The sequence below is a fragment of the Squalius cephalus genome (genome assembly GCF_949319135.1).
Source record: "Squalius cephalus genome assembly, chromosome: 16".
NCBI lineage: Eukaryota > Metazoa > Chordata > Actinopteri > Cypriniformes > Leuciscidae > Squalius > Squalius cephalus.
In genome coordinates, this window is record NC_137137.1 from 8,273,168 (window position 1) to 8,296,515 (window position 23,348).

Below are 23,348 nucleotides of genomic sequence, written 5' to 3' on the forward strand. Positions count from 1 at the left end.
TTAAATAAACGTATTAATTATTCTTGTAAGGGGGGAGAAAACACTTCCCATCTTTTTTTGTGACATCAAACTGATGCATTTTTGCCCAATTTATTCTCTCACTTGGTAATATGTTAAATACTCTTAAACTATTTTGTTCCACGTGTTTAAATCACCTGACAAATCATACATCTGCTATTGTTTATGCAGTTACAAAACTGCCCGCTTATCCTATTTACCCTAACATAATGTTAATAATTTTGCATATTGTTGCACCTACCCGGTTTATAATAACATTTAATTGAGTTTTAATGCTTCATTTTAAGGTCATTTTTGTTGGGTCTGTGTTGAGTCGCCACAATGTGAAATCTGCGTCCTGGAGCCAAATCCGGTGAGAATCTGGTCTTGAAGGGCCGTTTGGTGCTTTGCAGCTTGTGACGCAGTACAAAGATATGCACGGGGCAAGTAGAGGGAGGTGAGGATAGTGGGGGTGGGAGCTTTTAGGAGCATCGCTCCGTGCTCAAAACATAAAAGTGTTGAGAATACAGCAGTAGGCCAGATGAATGTCAGATCTTTCCTTTGCTGTGGAATCACTTACATGCACGTTCACATCGCATTTAAATATCAAAGGTGGCAACGTGTTTGGAAGCCCTTTGCATACCGGTGAAACGCTGTTTTGGGAGAGATCTGATGAAAGAATGTCATTAACCCCATTTTGGTCTTATATGTGATTATGAAAAATAGCTGCGGTGCTGTTCCTTGAGTCGTCATCGCAAATTAGGTCTTAATTAATGTGTCTAACCTACCTGTTGTGCAGCTGGGATAGTCTGGGAAGTGTGTTAGGCTGACACAACAAGCAGGTGAAAGATTATATGTGTGTGTGGTTGCTCGTTCTCTTTGGATACTCCATCATCTTGCCTCTTCATACCTCTATTGGGAGGCCACAGTCATAGCTTATGTGTGGTGAGTAATGTTTGTTTGGAGAGCATGCTGATAGATAGAGACAGCTAATAGGTGCATTTCACAGAAGCAACTCACACCTGCTTCCAGCAATATACAATCTCATCAGCCTCCCCTTGTGGTCAATAACGATACTGCATTAACAATCATATTTTTGGAAAATCTCAGTTGTGTTTTTCAGTTTTTATGTTATAGAGAAGGAGGTCTATACTGTATGTAATATCAGGAGAATAGTATCCATCTGCATTCCCATTCATATCAAAGGCAGTTGGAAGTATTTTGTTTGCATCAGATGTTTGTATCTAGGGCTTTGCAATATATCGTTAAAATATTCACAGTATATTTGCAATGGTTTTGCTGGTGAATATCATAGTCAATATCATTTTAATGGGCTTTTTAAATAATACTGTCTGGTTTCAGATCATTTCAGTGAACCAGTTCAAAATAAACAGTTAGTTTCCAGAGGTGTGGCATTTTCATACGCTATATATCAAAATGTTTAAATAAAGATATATGTGTGGGTACAAATAGCTGGATTGTTATATTGGTGCATAGAAATGAAAAATATCATTCTTCCTTTCATTTAGTTCTTTTCAGTTCTTACATTTAAACATGTTTAATTTGGTTGGCACCAAAGACCATTTTATTTTTATTAATGGTTTTATTTATTTATCTTTATTTATTTGAAATGATGGGTTCTCTTAGTGGTGGTGCGGTAGTGCTAGTTATCTTTCTGCCCCTGAAAATAAAACATGGCTTGGTTCTTTAGTGGGTAATTTTAGATGTGGGAGGGTGCAATCATTGCGATAACATGGTAAAAACAAACATTTTAACTAATGTGTTTTCTAGAAAAGTATATCCAATTGAATCGTTTATTAATTGTAATTCCTCTTGTGTAATTTATAGTTTGGAATGTGATTGTGGACATTTTTAGGTCAAACAAAAAGAAAATTGAGAGTGGCTGAAATAAATATGCTATTCGTACTATAAGCTTGATGTATCCTATGGCAAGGCATTATAATGAGGTGGGTCATGGTAGTGACAACTCCCTTAAAGTGATTGGAATTGAATCTATCCCCTGTACCATAAGAGGTGGGAATAGATTGAAACATCTTGGATCTACACACGTTTTGGATCTATACACTTAATGGTGCAAAGTACCTGGAGTTAATGAGGAAATTGATTTTTTATCATTCTTGTAGTAATTGTCTTTATATATATATATATATATATATATATATATATATATATATATATATATACACACACAAAATTGTTGTTATCAAAACCCTCTCTTTGATTACCTAATCACATGGTGTGATAATTCACTTACAGGTACTAACCGTTACTGAACACTGCTCAAACTATCAACACGTAACACACACACACACACACACACACACACAAATACTAGCACAAATACTAGCACACAAAGCACTTCCTTCCTCAACCTCGTCCACAACCCATCTGTCCCTACCCTGATTCTGTGCCCTTGATGCCCCTGTCTGTGCCAGCGGGGTGAGAGCCAGGCAAGCCATCCATCCTCCCTTGCCATGTGGCTCCAAACCCCCGCAAACCCTGCCAGGACCATCTCCTGATGGAAGCTTTTGAATGGCCACTGTACAAGAAGTGTAATTTACAGTGCTGCTCTGATCTCCTGTCTAGATGCCAAAATGAATTACAACATTCAATCTTTTTTTTATATATATATGCTGAGCAGCAAAATGTACTTTATGGAGATGGATTATTTAATCTCAGAAATAAGAGCACTGCTATGGCTTTGATCAGGAAGTCTGGTGCACTTGTTAGAGCTTGTTAGAAATCATTTTTCACCATAAGGTTTCATACATTGCAAAATTCAAGCAACTATCTATTCAGAGATCTGAACTTGTTGTTTTGAGAAAATTCTCATTCGAGAATTGAGCCAAATTGATTGAGAAAAACTATAAAAGAATTGTTCACTCAAAATTAAAATTCAGTAATTTTTCAACCATTTGATCTTTTTGTATTGCTGTAATGTTACTTCATTTTCAAATTGTATTAGATTAAAAAAACATTAAACGGAAATTAGAAATGTTGCCTTGAGAACTAACTGAAATAAAGTTTTAGTTGAAGTACTGCAATAACTAAAACTAAAACTGGAATACACATAAATTAAACCTAAATAGAGTTGTTAAAAATATAATTACATTACAAATACAAATAACCCTAAATAAAAACTAATAAAAATGACAAAAGCACATAAAAACTTAAAAAGTTGATTCAATAATATTAATAAATACTATAATTGTATATAAATAATGCTAAAATAACACTGTCACTCAGTTTCCTTTTACACTGTTGCTTGAAGCTGCTACCGCTAGATGGAGACAGATCTCTGTCCACACAACACTAATGGCCATTCAAGCTTCACATGCACAACCAAGAGTAACAGGTGTCTGGCAGGTTTTTGAGCTGTTACCAAATATGCTTTCACCTTGACAACAGAGAAAATGCATAAGCTACCTCTTAGATGTTTTTATGTCAAACTTTTGACATAAAAAAGAACCATTTAGAGATTGTTGTAAAATAAGCAAGGATGCAAGTTATCCAGAGTGGGCTTCGAAGATTCGAAGAATGACTGACGTGATATTAAACATTAATATTTTTCTCCTAAATAATTCAACATGCTTAGTATGACCAGGATGTGTCACATCGCACTCCTAAGTAAACATTTACATTAGGGTTTAAGCTTGGATTTGCCACTCTTATCTGATATATGGAAGGAATTTGGTTGGAAACAGCACTTCAAATGATTATATGTTTAGGGATGATGTACCGTGATCACGTACAGCAATTAATATCCTGTTTCGTGTTGTTGTTCGTAGTCTTTCCTGTTGTAATTATGAATTTCTGAATTGCCGCATTAGTAGGTGGCTTCTACCTCTGATATCTCACAAAAACAGATACACGATATGTTTGCAGATCTGCTGTCTTCCAACTGACAATCAGTAGTAGTACACTAAAATAAAGCCAAGATTATTTTCTGAATATACGATTTATATAAGCTTGAGTTATGGTTTCATCCCAGTCGTTTGAGATGAGGAGAAGACGAGGCTGTTGCTAGGTAACAGAGGACAGAAAACACAAGCCAAATCGCTTGAATTAGGGCTTGGTTGAGATACTGCACCGATCCCATAGATGTGCTTTATTTAGTCTATGTGAGTTGTGATCAAGTGCTCCTGTCTGGGCTTTGTGTCGCCGGTGCTTGTGTGGTGACATTTCTAAGGTGATTATTTCAAACGCTATACCAAGGCTCTTTGTGCATGAAATAGGATGTGAGAAAGAGCATCGCCATCGCTAGATTGTCCAGGATTGTGTTTTTTTCTTTCTTTCAATGTTATAGACACCTTATCAATTTTAGTTTATGACCTGTGAAAGAAGAAAAAGGACTTTTAAATTGTTGAAAAAGATAAAAGATTGGTTTAATACTGATTTAATGGCAGTTAGGGTGTCTTTTATATCTTGCAGTCTCTCATTTCAAATCTCATTTGAGTTGAACTATTAAAACCAAGACACATTTCGTCCTTGAAGACAAATAAAACAAATTAACTATCTAGCTGTTTATGGTCCATTTGTACCATCAAAGAAATGAAAACTCTTGATCTACCCTTGTTAAAGGGAAAGTGAAAATGAAAATTCAGTCATCATTTACTCACACTCATGTCTTTCCAAACCTTATGACTTTTTTACTCACACTGGAACACAAACGAAGATATTTTAAAGAATGTTTTTGTTCAAACAATGAAAGTTAATGTGGTTGAAAACCGCATTGGACCCTAAAGGCCCGTTCACACCAAGGACGATAACAATAAAGATAAAGATATAATTCTAAAAATCGCTCTCCATATTAAAGAATAACAGAGTTCACACCACAACTATAACGATAAAGATATGAGGAACGATATCGTTGGGATCACTATCAGAACGATTTTTTTCCAGCTGTCGAACGATAAAACACTGACAGCCAATCAGAATCCATTCTAATTTAAAGGTCTCGCGCATTTAAAATGGATCTGGATCATCCGGGCGCGCGCGTGCTAGAATAAAAAGACCGTTATCGGTCGTTGGTGTGGACGCATATATAGTTATCTTTATCGTTATCTTTATAGTTATCGTGCTTGGTGTGAACGGGCCTTAATGCTTTCACTGTATGCACAACAACAACAAAAAAGTAAAAACAGGCATTTTTCAAAATGGCCTAAATTATGAAATGATATTTTTTTTTTGCGAATTATCCATTTAAAGGGTTAGTTCACACAAAAATGAATTAACTCACCATCAAGCCATCCTAGGTGTATATGACTTTCTTCTTTCAGCCAAGCACAATCGGTGTTATGTTAAAAAATATCCTGGCTCTTCCAAGCTTTAAAACGGGAGTGAATAGTACCTGAGTTTTTAAAGCTCCAAAAAGCTCATCCATCCATCATAATAGTAATCCATACGACTCCAGGGGGTTAATAAATGCCTTCTGAAGTCAAGCGAAGCATTTTTGTAAGAAAAATATCCATATTTAAACCTTTATAAACTATAATCACTGGCTTCAGGTAACGGCTGTATGTGAGTCTAGTTCCGGCAGAAGAGTGACCTCTGACCCGACTTATGACCTTGGATGTAGGCGTAGCGCAAGCTTAGGTAAGAGTAGACTCCACTCGTGGTTCTGGGCTTCATCAATACTTCATACGTCGGGTCAGAGATCACTCTTCCACCGGAACTAGACTCACGTATGGCCGTAACCTGAAGCCAGGGATTATAGTTTATAGTTAAGTTATAAATATGGATAATTTTTCTTACACAAATGCATCGCTTCGCTTCAGAAGGCATTTATTACTCCCCTGGAGCCGTGTGGATAACTTTAATGATGCATGGATGCGCTTTATTGGGCTTCAAAATCTCAGGTACTACACTCCCATTATAAATCTTGGAAGAGCCAGGATATTGTGTTCGGCTGAAAGAAGAAAGTCATATACACCTAGGATGGCTTGAGTGTGAGTGAATTATGGGATAATTTTCATTTTTGAGTGAACTAATCCTTTAAGAACTTGAGTTTGGTTTGGAAATAAATTGGTTCTTTGTATCATATATTGCAATCAGATAGAAATATGTTGTGTGTTTGTGTTTTTTGGTTAGGCAGTGAAGGGTGATTTACAATCGAGGTATATTGTCATCTGAGGTAGAATTCAGATGGAAGCTGCTTGTGAGCGAGCGTGTGACATTTGGATTATCTATAGCACATACAGCATGTCTCTTAGTGTGACAGTGAACGTCCGTTTAAGATCGCAGCTATGAAAGGTGTCTTTTTGTTAAGCGAACCTTTTGCTGCCAATAACGGGAGGAACAAATTAGAAATTCAACGGTGTACAGTCACCATGGAGACCACTATTAGGATGACAAGGACACTTCATTATGTGGGAGCGGAGATGTCTCGCAGGTTCATGCCTCTTGGGTAGCTTTTAACTCGTTAGGAATAAAATACAAAACTTAAACAGAGAGGTCAGGGTCAGCTGATTTACCTTGGATTGAGGTACGCCTAGAACTGTCAAATTAATTGTGTTTTCTTTAAACGAACATAGACCTGCTACAGAAGTAGGAGGGAGGGAGACATGACAAACACAGAGAGACAATTACCAGTCTAGACATTACGTATATATCAAGTATATAGCGACAATTGAATGTATTGCTTACAATATACATTAGGAATCAGTTGTTTTGTTTGTATCAGCCTGATACATTTGTCTTTGGAAAATAGCAACAGGCAGCAATTATTTTATTGCATATCTGACTCAGTTTATTTAGTTTTTTTATAATGTCTGAAGCTGTGTCTGAACTCATTTGATTCTTTCTCCATATATAAGACTTCACTGTGTAGTAAATACTGAATGAGTAAACAAGTGTTATGCTACTATAGACACGAGGAGAGGCAAAGTTCCAAGTTTCTGTGCTTTCCTCTCAATTGTTGTCAAAGAAAGTCTCTTGGCATCACTAAAGCATAAGTCACTACTGCAAATGATGTATATAAAGCAGATGTTGACTACACCACCTGAACAAATGCTTCCAATTAATGCAAATATCTTATCATCCAATCACATGGCAGCAACTCAATGCATTTAGGCATGTAGACGTGGTCAAGATGATCTGCTGAAGTTCAAACTGAGCATCAGAATGTGGAAAGAAATGTGATTTAAGTGACTTTGGACATGGCATGGTTGTTGATGCCAGATGGTCTGGTCTGAGTATTTCAGAAATTGCTGATCTACTGGGATATTCACGATCTCTAGGGTTTACAGAAAATGGTCAGAATCCAAACAATCCAGTGAGCGGCAGTTCTGTGGGCGAAAATGCCTTGTTGATGCCAGAGGTCAGAGGAGAATGGCCAGACTGGTCAGAGCTGATAGAAAGGCAACAGTAACTCAAATAACCACTCGGAACAACTGAGGTCTGCAGAAGAGCATCTCTGAACGCACAACACATCGAACCTTGAAGCAGCTGAGCTACAGCAGCAGAAGACACACCGGTGACACTCCTGTCAGATAAGAACAGGAAACTGAGGCTAAAATATGCACAGGCTCACCAAAATTGGATAGTAGAAGATTGGAAAAACATTGCCTCGATTTCTGGTGTGACATTCAGATGGTAGGGTCAGAATTTGACGTAAACAACATGACAGCATGGATCCATCCTGCCTTGTATGAACGGTTCAGGCTGCTGCTGCTGGTGTAATGGTGTCGAGGATATTTTCTTGGCACACTTTGGCCCCTCTAGTACCAATTGAGGCCATGTCTATCCCGTTATGACCACTGATTTCTTGAACATGATAATGAGTTCACCAGATTTATATCCACTAGAGCACTTTTGGGATGTGGTGGAACAGGAGATTCACACAGCCGACAAATCTGATGATCTGTGATGCCATCGTGTCAATATGGAGCAAAATGTCTGAGAAATGTTTCCAGCACATTATTGAATAGTTAAAGGACTAAAAGCTGATATAAAAATAAATTAAAGCTATATAGAACTATATAAAAACAAAACACTAGTAAAAATGATAAAACTTAAACTAAAATTAAAATATATAAATAAAAGCTAATTTAAAATATTAATAAAACTATAATAGTACATTAATAATACTAAAATAACACTTATTGGGTGCAGTGTGAATAAAACCTACAAGACGCTGTTCCAAAACCAATTGATCTACCTCACTGCTTACTTCCTACACGGACAGCAACTTTCTTGATTCCAGTTGAGGATGACATTAGCATGTTGCTTAACGAATGGCGTGATTCTTTAAAGGGGGGGTGAAATGCTCATTTTCACTCAATCTCCTGTTAATCTTGAGTACCTATAGAGTAATATTGCATCCTTCATATCTCCAAAAAGTCTTTTGTTTTATTAAATTTTTAACAGAAAGATAGGCTGTACCGAGTCTTTCCGGAAAAAACCGAGCGGCTGGGGGCGGGCCGTGTGGGAAGCTTAGCTGTGCTAACGCGCCAAGCTAGTGACAACACACAGAGACATTTGTTCAACAAACAGTTTTACTCACCGTCCGGTTCCAACGCACGACCGCGAACCTTTATCATTGTGACTGCTCGATCCTTAAGCATTAGACGATCTGCAAATCCGTCGATATGGGCTTTGTTTATAAAACAATCATCGTCGAAATGCAGGGAACAACAGTCTTACACAACTCCGTTTATGCTCAGGAAAACAAACTCCATCCACGGGTTCCTTAACGCTGGGTTCTTTGGGAATCTGTGCAGGGTTGTCTTGCCCTGGCAACTAAAAACACACTTCTTTGGTGACATTGACTTCCCAAAAGCCGGGCAGGGCGCTTTGATGGCGAACTGCTTTCACTCTCTTGCTCTAGTCTACGAGTGCGCGCGCGGCCGCGATCTTACCGGAGAAGTGCCCTTAGGACCCATATAAGGAAATTCCGTTACATCTGACGTCACACATACCCATACTCGAAAAAAACTTTCCGAAACTTGTGACAAACCGGAAGGAGTATTTTTGGAACAAAAATACTCCTTCAAACGTACAACTTAGTTTTTGAAACTTTGTCCATGTTTAGCATGGGAATCCAACTCTTTACCAGTGTAAAAAACTCAGTATGCATGAAATAGCATTTCACCCCCCCTTTAATAAAGCATAAAAAAAAACAGAATACGTTGATATTTTTTAAATACTATTAATTTATTTAAAAAATATTACATAGTGTCTGCCATCTTTCTCTGAGTTCTCTGCAACGTGTTCTGGAATTGGACTTAATTACACTTTTGATGCTGCCTTATATAATTTGTCCAAAATTAGGTATCTAATTAAGTAGCCTAACTTTTGGAAAAGCCTTTGCTTTGGGAACACAGCTTTAGTGACAATGACCAGGTTTTGGAACAGAGCAGCAGTTCCTCTGTCAGCACAGTACGGCCACTCCCATGCTTTCCATGAGGCTTATTCAACAGATTGTTATGAAAACGTGTTGACATTTGATGAATGGATATCCTACAATACTTCCTCCCTGCTTCTTTCATTCTGCTATTATCTTTCTCTCTCTCTCTGACACACTTTCTTTCATTCTGTTACCCTTGCACACACACATACTCTTTTTTCCATCAACACCATGGAGCACAACTGTATTTTCACGTTCTGTGCAGTAATTGGCCATATGGATGGACACTGGCAGCTCGAGTGTTTGAGTGTTTCTCTGTGTGTGTTTGCTCTGTCTTATGTATAGTAGACCTCGATATAGGACGCCTGCTTAAGTGTATACTGCTTCACCTACTCATCTCAGCTGGGAGAGGTGTATACACTACCTAAACGTGTCTGTAATTGGGGCAAAAATGACAGAGTTCCATGCAGACACCCTGGAGGCTATTGAAGATCATCAAAGTCATAAAATAGGAAGTCATCAACTGTTTAAAAAAAAAAAAATTCCACCTCTGCTCATCATCAGAGCTTCCTAAATCATAGTTTCTATTCACCTTTGAGAGGAAGAGAGAGAAGAAACATCTATTTTCATTCTTCTTTCTGTGCTGTGCGATAATAACCTCAATCTGGAATGATCTACTGGGTCATTGGACTATTGCAATTTCCATCATCATTTTTAATAGCCGCATCCATTTCCACCCCTTCTGCGTGAGATCTCTCATTTTGCAGTTGACTATTATTAGCAGGTCCTTTCTGGCCCTTAAACTGTTCTGCTCATTAATTTTAAGGAGATTAAGTGACATCACTAAATGCCTCACTTTCTCACCTCCATTTGCTGTATTTTTTTTTATTAGAATTGATTTATTTACTCATTTAAAAAATTGACCAATTGAAAAAGGATGTGGTAATATTATAGCTGTTTTTTTATTCCCTCTTCAAAGAATGTGAAATTTAGTTTTCTCTGTAACAGTATTATTTTAATGTTCCAGTATGGGGCGAAATAAAGAAAATGTTCAAATATCTTCTGGGTGGTTTACAGAAACTAGTATGACAACATTTGCAGAGAACAAAAGCGTGTCATATAAATTATTTTCAAATAAATGATGTAAGGAGTATAAGGTTTATTAGTTCCGGATTCTTAAAAGACAAATGCACACTGCATTAAACATTTCTGATCTCTGACAGTATTGTTCCACTGATCATGTCTTGTCTTTTTTTCTTTGTGACAATTTGTGTCATCACAAGGCCAACAAGTATACTATCTCGCTTACAACACAAGCCTGTCAGTAGATCGTGCACACGCGCCAGAAGAGCGAGTTTTAAACACCAATTATCTCTAAGCTCAAAGTCAGCTGAACAAGCTGCTCCCAGAATAGAGATGCTTACACTTGGTACGGTGTCTGTCTGATATGAGTGAAAAGAATGTTACAGTGCGTGCGATTGATAATCCTCAAACATTCTGGATTTGTTCTTAAAAAAACAAAAAAAACAATACAAGTTCTGTATTTTATTCTTTATTTGAAATGTATATAGGCTAAACTTAAAACATATAGGTGGAAGCGGGATTTTTTTTCGTATTTGATTGAGGAGTAGAGGTTAAAAATGGCTTAGTGACGTCAGTGGGAAATGAACGTGTTTCAGAGACTTATTTTTTATGATTTTTATTTTTATTTTATTTTTGCAGTAACGTGGACCGAAGAATAGTTCACGTAACCTATATTTAGAAAGAAAATAATGTAATTTGGATTTCAGGCTAACTTGTGTACTTTCTGCAAAGGAACTATGCCTACATGAAAAAGTCCTCACGAAAAGGCGTTTTTATGATATGTGAACGCTTAAAACTTTTAATGACTGGCGTTCATGCGTTAAAAAAGGGAAAAATGTGTTTTTCCTTCCAGTTTTTAATCGCTCTTTGATATAAACTGTCAAAACTTACATTAATTTCGACGGTATCGTATAACCTAGTATGTAAAGAAACATAAAATAACCTATTCGGAAGGCATTTGCATGTCTATAGAGGTTGTCTCGCTTACAGTTAAACGTATGCTCTGAGTAGCGGTTGGAGAGTCAGCACGCGCTCAGACACATTCGCGCTGTTGTGAGGGGTGGCCAAGCGCGCGTGCCAACCCGAAACAAACCACATTCGCGCCTCACTGCACACACAGAAGATGGAGCTTGTTGAACGCTGTCGTCGACGCGATTAAAAAGATTCAGAAAAGACCCCAAAACATTTACAATTAGTAAGTGGGATGGAAGAGTGACGAAGGAGGGCAAAACAGACCCGGAGACATTCAAAAACGATGGCTTTTTAGTTTTACCATGGTGTAACCTACTAAACATGGGTGCTGATTACTGTTCCTCAGAAAAGAGTTTGCTCTCCTCCTGTTAAAAAGAACATCTTCATGGGATGTACGACTGGATATTCGGATTATAAACGTTTTTATTCCACATTTTACTTTCAGGTAATGTTACTTTTGGTGTTTTGGCGTGTGTAGAGATATCTGTTGGAGTAAGCTACGTGTTGCGCGTGCTTGGAGGATGCAACGGTCATTTATTTAGTCGTCGTTTGTCATAACAGGAAAACTCTTGCAGTTTGGATGATTATTTGCAGTTCACCGTGTGGAGGTAATCGCACTTTTGCACCTGTTGACAGAGGGGCTAAGATTTCTCTTTTTTTGCTCCACACAGAATGGCTCGCTTCGGAGACGACGTTCCCGGTCTGCTGGGAGCCGGGGATGGGGGTTCGGAGCGCAGTCGGAACCGGGATGCTCCTGCGGTATCCACAGGTGGAGTTTCACCAGCCTTCAAACAGACCAAAGCGCAGCGAGCCCGAACTATGGCCCTGTACAACCCCATCCCAGTTCGGCAGAATTGCTTCACCGTCAACAGATCGCTCTTTATCTTTGGAGAGGACAACATCGTTAGGAAGTATGCTAAGAAGATCACAGAATGGCCATATCCTTTTGTCTAAACGGTAAAACGCGCCCTGCCCCCTAAAACACCAGCTCGGTGTTGACAGCACACGCAAATGTGTTGTTAACACGTTTTACAAAAGCACATGCAACTCCTGTGTTTATTTCTGCTGATCTGAATTTCAAAATGTATTATTTATTATAATTTATTATTAAGCTTGTATGTTACAGTCCCCTCAAAATCTCTCCCTTAATTTTAGTTTACTTGCTTGCGTATTATTTCTGTAAACAAACTTTGTTACAGGGTAAAAGGACTTTAAGCCTCACAAAATTGTCAAAATGACTATCAATTCAAAATTTCTAACATATGTTTATCATACAACAGGTGTATTCAGGTCTTTTGGGAATGATTTGCATGATGTATTTATAACAAATTTATTAAAACGCCACAGATATACAAGTTATTCAAACAGACACTGACTGTATGAATACAATTTGATGTTTTTGTGGGGCTTAAAATATAAATGGTGTAACTATCTGAAGATTGTACAGTATAAACAAAATGAAAAACAGAAATTGAGCATTTAAAAAAAGGCATTTCTAAGATTTGTTCCTGAGAATATTTTTTTTAAATAATCTCTTGACATCCTTATTTCTCACTGACCCATAGTGATTTGCATGTTCAAGATCTCGTTGGCCTGGTAATGACACAAAGTGGAAATTTATGTATTCTGTTTTTAAAATGCATTGTAAATTGATATACAAAATACACTTCCTGATTTTTTATACTATGTAATTCATTGAACTGAATTGCTTTCAGGACCATGGACAGGGTACTATATTTTTTAGAGTCAGAAATATATCAGGAGCGGGGCTTTATAACTCGGGGTTATAAATGGTGAGGGTTAACAAGGATGTTGATTAAGGGTTAAGTATAGTGTGAAAGGACATATATGAAAGTAGCACATGTGTGTTTTAGCATTTCAAATTACAATCTGTGAGTAAGTGTATTTTATTGATGATGAGGTTTATGTTTTGTTGTGAGCTCTCTGTGTAATTTATGCTCTACCAAGCTGGTTCCTGATGATGAAGAAACATATATACAATTGTTGATGAGTTGGTCAGGAGAGGGAGGAGAGGTAAACCCTGCAACCACATAAACCCCACTGGAGGTTTTTTGGACGCATTTCATTGATTACAGACTTCAAAGTGCCATGGTGTGATTAAAAAAAACCTTCTCTATGATGCAAATTAGATGAGTCAGTGACAGGACATGATAAGGCCGTCGACCATCGTTGTCACAGGTGTGCACTACTGGAACAATTGTTGGGTTTTCATTTGCCCTTTTTTAATGTCACAGCAGACTACCCAGACATGACTGTGTCTTAGCATTTACGTAAATTAGGCAGAGCTCAGTTACTAAATGTAAAGAATCTGCAAAAGCTTTGCTGTAATCTAGTTATCACTGCGTTTGGTAGTTTAAAGCATTGCAGTGTTTATGCTTTAAAGTCATTTTAAGGGAAAGTAAGAGTGTCGTTTGAAAGCCATTGCCAGGTGGAGCACAGTACATTTATTCAGTTTGAATAAAATCAGATTAATTCTACATAGAAATCCATCCATTGTCACATACTTTACAAATATGTGAAATACAGAGGTAATTCACTGCTGCCAATATTGGCTTTTAATAAAACTTGGTTGTCTATGCAATAGAAACACAATTATTTTAATTGTGGGGACAAAAAGGCGGAAGTTCTGTAACAGGAGCTCTGGAGCTGTCAAAAGTTCGCCTGATGAGGCAAAATGACATGTTGTGCATCATTCAGTGAATTTTTGCTGACAAATATACACAGAAATTTGGATACAGACATTGTAGCAATACAAAGCTGATTACAAATAGCCGAACTTACTCTTTAAACTGCCAAAATATTGTTGTGAGTATGATTGTTTATTTATGTTTTAAAACATATTTCAGTGATTTTTGATGTTACATTTGAAATCAGTTAAGCGGCTATTATAAGCTGCTCAGACATCTAAAAACAAACGTCTAAATGCGAAAGGAGTATGCATGCTAAAAAGAGAAACTTCTCGCACTCGCACTTAAAATGTGTGAACCTATCTCTAGCCTTACACAGAGGTGTCATTTCCAAAGAAGAGAGGCTTTCGATAACGTGTCTGTGTGTTTCCCTGCTCTTGTTTGACTCAAATCCTTTACTTGGGTTGAATGTCATTCATGTTGTTTTGAATGTCATGAAGGAAAGATAAAATTAGATCGGGTGCTCGCTTTAATCAAGTGACGACAAGATTTGGTTGTTGCCTTTGTAAGACAGTAACATGCTTAATGTTACAAGTGGTTCTGAAGCCTAATGATGAAAGAAGGAGAGCGATTGAGGGCGGTGATATCATGGCTGTGCTTATGTGCGTTGATTGATATGCCTTTGTGCGTTTCTGCTTTCATTTGCAACAACGTGACTCAGTATGCGTGTTTGTGCCTGCATGTTAAATTCAATTATAGCATCTATCTGGTCTTGGCTCTCTTGTGTATCTAATGGCCCACTTGCGACATAATGCAAGTGTCAGTGTCTGTGACCACTTTAGGCAGATTTTAAGCATATGGTCACACATCTCTCACTCATAAGCTGAGAGCTTCAGGGAGCTGAAGAGATGGAAGCCCTGCTAATGGTGCTGTAATGACTTGGCCTTGCCCCAAAATAAATGCAACTAGAGTCTGTTCCTTAGAGAAAGGAGAAAACGACATCCCTCTGGGAGTGATTCTTAAGTGTATTACAAGGAAAAATCAACAGTGTAATTAAATGTATGTTGTAGACTCATTATGGATCAGATTTGATGTCATTATTAGCCAATGGTAATGAGTTTCATGTCTTTAGAGCTGTTCACACCCACCTGAGGAATTGCATGTAGGAGCTCTGTTCCAAAACCTAGCAAGCTGCCTACACAGGGAACATTTTAAGGCATCATAAGTGTGCTACTGAGATAAAGACTGTTCTAAAAGGTAGGCGTCTTAATCATGCAGCCTCCTAAGATACCTCAATTGTTTTTTAAGGTTACCATAGCTTTTATCCTTAATGTAGAAGGCATTCCCATAATGAATTGTGAGAGAAAATCTCCAAGATTCAAAGGTGACAGAAATATAAATAAATTATAAATAAATAGTGTATGCAGAATGCTGAAAATCTTAAAGTATTTCAGTATAATTAAAAGTATTATTTTACCCAATATTTATATTATTATATATTTATATATACTTATTAGAGTATTGCACAATTATCTTAGCAACATTATCAAAATTAATTGTGATAAAATTATTTTACTTTTGTTTTGCTTATGCTTATTAGACTTCACACATCAATTGTAAGTCGAGTGTCTGTCTTAGGGGGCGTTCACAGAATGCATTTTTCCTTTACACTGCACCACTTTTCCATTGGTTTCTCTATGTAAACACATGCTAGACGGACATTTTTGACTGTTGCGCTCGCGACTCGCGTCTTTTGCAGCATCTAGCGAATGACACAGCATTCCAAAAAATGCTATGCTAAAGTTCAACTAAAGAAATTCAACTTTGAAATAAAAAAACGTGTCTCTAGACCTTTTTTTTTTTTCATTCCACTCAAGTCCAGCGTTTATGAATGAACCGTCCCTAAGAGCACTATTTGTGTGGCATGCAGAGAAGCTGCCTATGTAGTCATTCCAAATCAGTCATTTATGAAGTTTCATGATTTTTAGGATGCTGACTTAAGCCCTATTCAGACGGGACTAGTTTAACATGGAGAGGTTGGGTAAAGTAATAATTACCAGAGGTTCTCTGTGATTTTAGTCCCGTCCGAATGTGCCATCTCAGTAATCATTACGGACAATGTCAGTAAAGATTACGGCGACTTTTACCTTCAGTAAAAAGGTCCGGAAAAATTACCTCAGGTAATAGTAATTCCGTGCAAATAGACCTGCTGTAAATATGTACATAAATATTTCGTAATTTCCTGTTTAAAAGTAGTTTTCCGTGTTTTTTCAAGTATGGAGACGCTTGAAAAAAAATTCAGTTGCGTTCTAGACGCTGGGACGAGTCTGAGGCAAAACTCAAGCGTTTTCCACACACCATTCAGATCAGAAAGAAGATCGAAAGCATTTGTTAGAGGCACGAAACATCTTTTAGCGTTAGGAAAGTGCCTATTACCAACACAATACAATCTGAAGTTAATTAATACATTGTTCGACCGGACATAACAGTTTTTTTAAATATAAATATAGGTTATATGTGTTTGTGCACGTGATATCAGGAAGCAATGTAATACGTATATGACGACAGGAGGGTGACGGCGATGCGCAAATCGCAAAACACTTGAGTACCCCTCCCACTTCTGCTTGTTTTACTGAGATATCTTATCCCGTGCGAATTGGCCATTAAAGGGATAGTTCACTTTGAAATTAAATTTTGGTATGTTTTAGCTTACCTGAAGGGCATCCAAGATGTAGGTGTCTTTTTTTCCGCAGTAGTTTCAATTTTGATATTTTTAGGTCAAACCGTTCTTGTCTGACAGTCATATCATGCAGGTCTATGGTCACGGTCTCAAAGAGCATGCACAGAGTCCAAATTAAAACAATTCCCCATCGTAAGTACGCATTGATGGCCTAAGACACGAAACGAGTGGTTTGTGTGAGAAAACGAACAGTATTTATATCGTTTTTACCTCTTATAACACACCCACGTCCAAGTGATCTGAGGGCGCGGGCGCTTCCTGCTGTGTGACGTGTACGCAGACTGGTGCATAGATATATATACACTAGATTTTGCATTAAAGACATTCGTTCCAATGAACTGCCGTAGCCAAGGCGACATCTAGTGTATATATATCTATGCACCAGTCTGCGTACACGTCACAAAACGATATAAATACTGTTCGTTTTCTCACACAAACCGCTCGTTTCGTGTCTTAGGCCATCAATGTGTACTTACGATGGGGAATTGTTTAATTTGGACAATGGGGAATTGTTTTAATTTGGACTCTGTGCATGCTCGTTGAGACCGTGACCATAGACCCGCATTATATGACTGTCAGACAAGAACGGTTTGACCTAAAAATATCAAAATTGAAACTACTGTGGAAAAAAAGACACCTACATCTTGGATGCCCTTCAGGTAAGCTAAAACATACCAAAATTTAATTTCAAAGTGAACTATCCCTTTAATATTACAGACGTCCTGTGGTAAAATTACATTACTCCATCTTCCCTTGTAAAGTTAATCCCGTCCGAATAGGGCTTTAGAGGGCAGCTATATGTAGGCAGCTCACTAGGTTTTGGAACAGAGCTCAGGTCTGGTCTCATTGTTAAACCTACATATGCATTTCAGATACATCCTAAATGATAATGGTTCTTGTTACATCAGATTGCACTGTATGACAGCTGTGGCAGAGCAGGAAAAGTATTAACCCCTGCCATGTCTCATAATTATAATGCAACCAAACAATGTGGGAACAGCTGTTGAATAAGACTTTTCTAGGTGCATTTCGCTGTCAAACAAAGACATTGTGACCTCCCCAAGGGCAAACCATCTCTCATGTTTCTGTTAAGCTCTTTTTGAGTGTTTTTCTAGATGCTAATGAGATCAGTCAATATGTCATCAGGATAATACTGTTCATTGTTATGGTTTCCTCAAGGTTACATCAAAGCTCTTTTTTGGTTTGCCCCAGTGAAAAAAACATTAGCTTTGACTAAGCAAAAGTTGAATCCCCATGAGTCGAACAGACCAAAATACCATCTTGCTCCAATTTAGATGCATGTGTCTCCCACACATTGTTCATTCGTTTCTGAGGAAAAGTCAGCATTTGTATGTGGTGATATCGGATGCTGCTCAATTTTGCTCAATTGATTCTTTAAAATAACAAACTTTCCTTTTTTAGATTTACTAATTTGATACATAATGGGATTTGATCAGAGCAGGATGTTCTAATTGTGGACTCTCGAAATATATCTGAAATCAGTGGCTTTTGAAAAGGATTATTGAAGCTTAAGCTTGTTAACATGGATTTGTGTTATATCATTCATGCATTTATAATGGATTTTAATTAATTAATTATTTTATTTCCTGTTGTGGATACATAATTTGCTGTGCAATAACATTAGCCATTACTCTGTGTCCTAACCAGCTGTCACACGGCAAGTGATTAGTCTGTCCAGCAAAAATACTGCAGAAAGTGATGTTCACATTCACAACTAATTGGAAGATAATTGATGTATCATGTACATTTATGAGGAGAAGAATTTTGGACCAGTGAGATAAAAGTGGGTGAGGCTGCACAGCAGGAATAAAAACCAAGCAATCAACAAAATGTCCTTTTGCAAAATCGAGTTTGATGGGGAAAAAATTTAGTTTAAAAGTTTAATTAAAAATTTTTTTTTTTGTTATTTTGAATTATATTTATCTATTTTAAATGAAATTGTAACGGATAGTGAATTTGTGAAAAAAGACACACCTATCCTCATATGTACACACAAACATGCACACACACAGAGGCCTGTGGAATAACCAAAGGTCACACCGGTTTGCAAAACAGCATGTTCACGAGCCCTGTGTGGTGCAGCATCGACAACCTGTGTGTGAGAGCGGTAATTTAGGAAAGCTTTGTTTGAAGTGCCGCTCAACGTGTGCTTTGAGCTCAGGCTGATGAAGCGCTGGGAGGAGGGACAGAGATGTGTCTGGAGAGAAATGCATTCATTTGGTGGATTGGAAAACTTACAGATGGAGTCATTAGGGAAGAACATGTTTGTCAGGGTGTGTGTAGGCAGTGAATGTTGAGGAGGGGTGGAAGCATGTGTTGTTTCCTCTGTTAGTGACGCACATTAGAAGGAGATCATCAGGTGATGTCATTATTTGTCGTCATGGTTCCTGAAGTGGGCCGGTTTGGCTGTGGGGTCAGGTGGACAGGTTGGTTGTGGCGGATCGATGGCGTCTATGGGAAGGACAGGGCTTAATGAAGCGAGTGGGCCGCTGTGCCGCTCGGCCGGTGGGGAAGCCACAGCTGTTCATTCCTCTGATCCCCACTGTGTGGCTGAGGGAGGAAATACCCCACCGTGCCCATGCTTACTCAATAATTGATCCTGTCAATCGACCCTATGCCTCCCTCCAGTGAACAGAAGAGTGAGAAACAGAAGATGTGGTAGAGGGTGTTAAGGACCTCTTCATTTGTCTTAATCAGGTTTGGAAAACCACCTGAGGAATGAGACTTTTAAAGTCAATATCAAATGAACCCTCTTTGCTTTCCTAATTCACGTTCCTGATCTTATCATGCCTGGTCTTATTAGTCTAAAGCAGGGGTCGGCAACAGGCGGCCCGCGGGCCAAAACTGGCCCGCCAGCAATTATATCTGGCCTGCGCCCGCAGCCAAATTATTTTGCTAGCGGCTGGTTCTGAAATAGATCTGTCATGACAGCAACAGTTACTCACAATCACTTCGTCTTTATAGTGATTTTGCCTTTAAAATAGAAGTATGAGAACGTTTTTGCAGCAATGTTTTATTTTGAGATTAATTGAGATCTTTTAATTTAAAAAGTTCTAAAAGACATTCAAAAGAGTCTGTGGATCGGTAGACACACCTCTAAAATAGCCGTCATGAAATGTCTAATCTTATATTCTTTGCAAACAGCGACAACTTCTTTGCAGATAAGACACACCGGCTTTGCATTTACAAAACTAGGTAGGATGAACGGTCGTCTTTCCATTCTTCTTTGTATGCCCTATTTTCGCTGTCAACTTTCCAGACTTTGATAGAGCCATTTTCTCTCAACATCCAGCTTAAATGTTAACATCACGCGACGAAATAGCCTACCTCCAGCACACAAACAATTTAAAAAAATTAAAAATTTAAAAATAAAGTGTAAAAGTAGGCTATGTCAAATAATTATTACAATAAGTTGGGCTCCGTTGTGTAACAAGCAAATTAATAGTAACATAGTTCGTTAAGAGCATGACTCAAACATGCCATTAATGGGCTTATTCTAGCCCTCTTTTATTTTTTTAGTTATTTTTATCCATTCTGCATCTCCCACATTATGTGTGTTTTAGCAAGACAGGATGTGTTGCAAGATGCCGCAATATATCGGGAGACATGGGTCAGACATGATTTTGATCACTTCACTAAGTTTCATTTTGTGGAAAGCCTTTCTTTAGTGAATTTCGTTTTGTATATATTGTATCTTAATTTTAATCAATGTTTCATCAACAACTTGCCAGGATTTAATAAATAAGAAGCATACAATATAAATATAGCAGACAATATAATCTAGGGATGCACCGATACCGAGCTCATGTACTCGTACTCGTACTCATAAAAATACTCCGATACCAACAACCGATACCATGTAGCGTTTGTACATGTTAACGTTGCAGTTGAAACATAGGAGGAAACAGGATCCATGTGCAGCACACTTTATTTAAACAAACTCAAAACTTGACAAAGACAAACTCAGACTCGGGAACAGAACATACAACATCAAGAACTCACAAAGACTGAAACTAAACACAGGGCTTAAATACACAGGCAAACAAGCTAAACAAGATAACAAGGGGGTGTGGCTAAATAGAAACACCTGGGGAGACTAATAAACAAGAAAAACTACAAAGTACTACAAAACATGGCACAGGACAGGAAATGACAAAAGTACACACTAGTGTTGTCACGATACCAAAATTATGACTTCGATACGATACCAGACCAAAATACCTTGATACCGATACTGAATCGATACCACGGCAAAAAAACTAAAACTGTAAAAGTAATTGAAAAATATGACAGAACTTACAAATCATTGTTTTATAAATTAATTTTAAAAAGCTAAAAACTCACATGACCAGCATGTTCCTGCACTGCTTTATGACCATTCCCTCCCCTTTATTAAAAATAATAATAATAATAATTACATGTCAGTGTGAACGTCCTTACCAAGATGTTTGCAACAATCACATTATTATCAATCATGCTAACATTTACAAACCTTTCACAACTCTGAACAGGTTGGGATGACCAAAATCTTATTTCATGATACGAGTCATTTAATATTTTTTTAAATGTAATTTTATAATTATAATATAGATATTTAATTTAATTGTATCTTTGTTATTAAAAATAAGCAAAAAAGCAAATTACAAACAATATGACAAATACTATAAGAGACAAATAAAACATTTTTTTGTCAATTTGGAGTGCTGTCAGTACAGAGAACAACGACAAAAATCGGTGTTGCCTACACCGTGTTATCCTCTTTTTAAAATTTGCACCCTGTTGACCTCAATGGGGCAATATTTAAATCTGCTTTTAGCCTCTTAACATCCTTGATGTGTCATTACAAGTGCACAGGTCATGTGAGTGATTCCTTCAGAGTGAACACGAGTGAATCTGACTGCAGTAGATGTGAAAGAAATGGATAAAAATTATGTTATTTAAGCCAGCGCAAATATTTGTATTTACATCCTGTTTTCGGTTGAAGTCCAAAGTAGTCGATTGCCGAGTTCACGCGCGTGATCATAGGTAACTAAACCTATGCGCGTGAACTCGACAATCGACTACTTTGGGCGAATTGAGCGCACAGCGGCACAGACGCGTGAGCTGGTCGAGCGCATACCTTTTTCACAGACGTCAGTGGAAAGTTTGTAGTTCAGTCTAATGTCAATGGCAAAGAAAGTAAAACGAGGTATGTAGCTTATTATTAAAGTTAACTGACGAGAGAGAGAGAGAGAGAGAGAGAGAGAGAGAGAGAGAGAGAGAGAGAGAGAGAGAGAGAAGTGTCACATACAAGAAGTTCCAACACAAACATCCAAAGCGCACATCCCGAAAACCAGAAATAATTGAAATCAGATAATTGAATTGTCTTTTACGTCTTGCGCTTGAACGGACGAATTCACACAAAATAATGTAAAAACGTCTGTCTAGGCAAGTATCCTAGTAAACAAAGTCGGTTATATCTCAAGTGAACGTAGACAGTTTATTCAAATGGGGTAAGTTCGGTCTTAAAGGGGCAGCAGTCTAATAAACATGCTGCTGTGTTTTAACCTGTCAAGCTGTAACCCCACTTTTGAAAAATCCCCAGAAATGACATACCCAAACTGAAACAGATACAGTTCATGAACCCTTTGTACTAAAAGCACAAGTATGATCTCATTTGAAAGCTGACACCTGGCAGTTTATTGTAAATGTAGAATTAATTATTGTCATAATGAAAAAAATTGTTATAAATAGCTTCAAAGTTTTGTAAAGTTATTAGAAATTTATTTTTATGAAACATCCTCATGAAAATAAAATTGAAGTTGGCCCTGTAGCAATCTAGAAATGCACTACAGCTAAAGCCACATGTCTAAACATTTTATGTTTAAAATCTGAAGATAATAAGTCCAAAACTCTGTATTTAGTTAAATGTTTTTCAAGACCATGTCAAATGACTTTATTTTGATTTGACTCTAAAATGCAACTGATGTTTATTGTCATCTTCTAAACATCTATTCAGTCTTTTGTCTCTATTGTTTTGTGGTGCAAACGAGCCCCATTCAGTCTCAGTCTCCCCTGCACACATTCACACCTCTCCAGCCTGGTTATGGCTCTAAATATGCATTTCTTTTGTCTGCATTATAGTTACTAACGACTGGCTATTCACAGGCTATTCATAGGGTTTCAGTCCCTAATTTCTTTTATCAAAGTTCACCTCACATTTTAAACTGTATCAAATGCATTTCTTGAATAAAGAAACATTTCAGTAAGCATTCCTATTTAGAAAAAAATCATGAAAGTATAACTGCTAGTGGCAGGTGCACCTAGGGCTAGCTAGCATGTTAGCTTAGCACACCATCAATACACGACAATTTATGAGATTAAAACCATGTTTCTGCTCCAAACTTACTTTATAACGCAAGTCGAGTATTTTAAATAATCTTCTGTGATCTAATTTGGCTTCAGATAAAAAAATCAGACAGAAAATATACTATTGTATAGTGTTCTGCACAATGATAAAGTCTATATCGATTAGCATTAC

The 23,348-nt window shown here is 37.6% G+C and overlaps 1 protein-coding gene across 9 annotated transcripts in view; it reads left to right on the forward strand.

Annotated features, from left to right (window-relative positions):
* Positions 1 to 23,348, forward strand: part of cacna1ea (calcium channel, voltage-dependent, R type, alpha 1E subunit a) — a 149,566-nt gene that overhangs the window by 39,908 nt on the left and 86,310 nt on the right. For 7 of the 9 annotated variants that reach the window (XM_079897248.1, XM_079897247.1, XM_079897246.1 and 4 more), the window contains exon 3: positions 12,091 to 12,356. In XM_079897248.1, coding sequence (XP_079753374.1) covers positions 12,091 to 12,356 — 266 coding nt within the window. Of the gene's footprint in view, positions 1 to 11,499; positions 11,865 to 12,090; positions 12,357 to 23,348 lie in introns of those variants that run through there. The other 2 variants (XM_079897251.1, XM_079897252.1) reach the window with 2 other exon arrangements.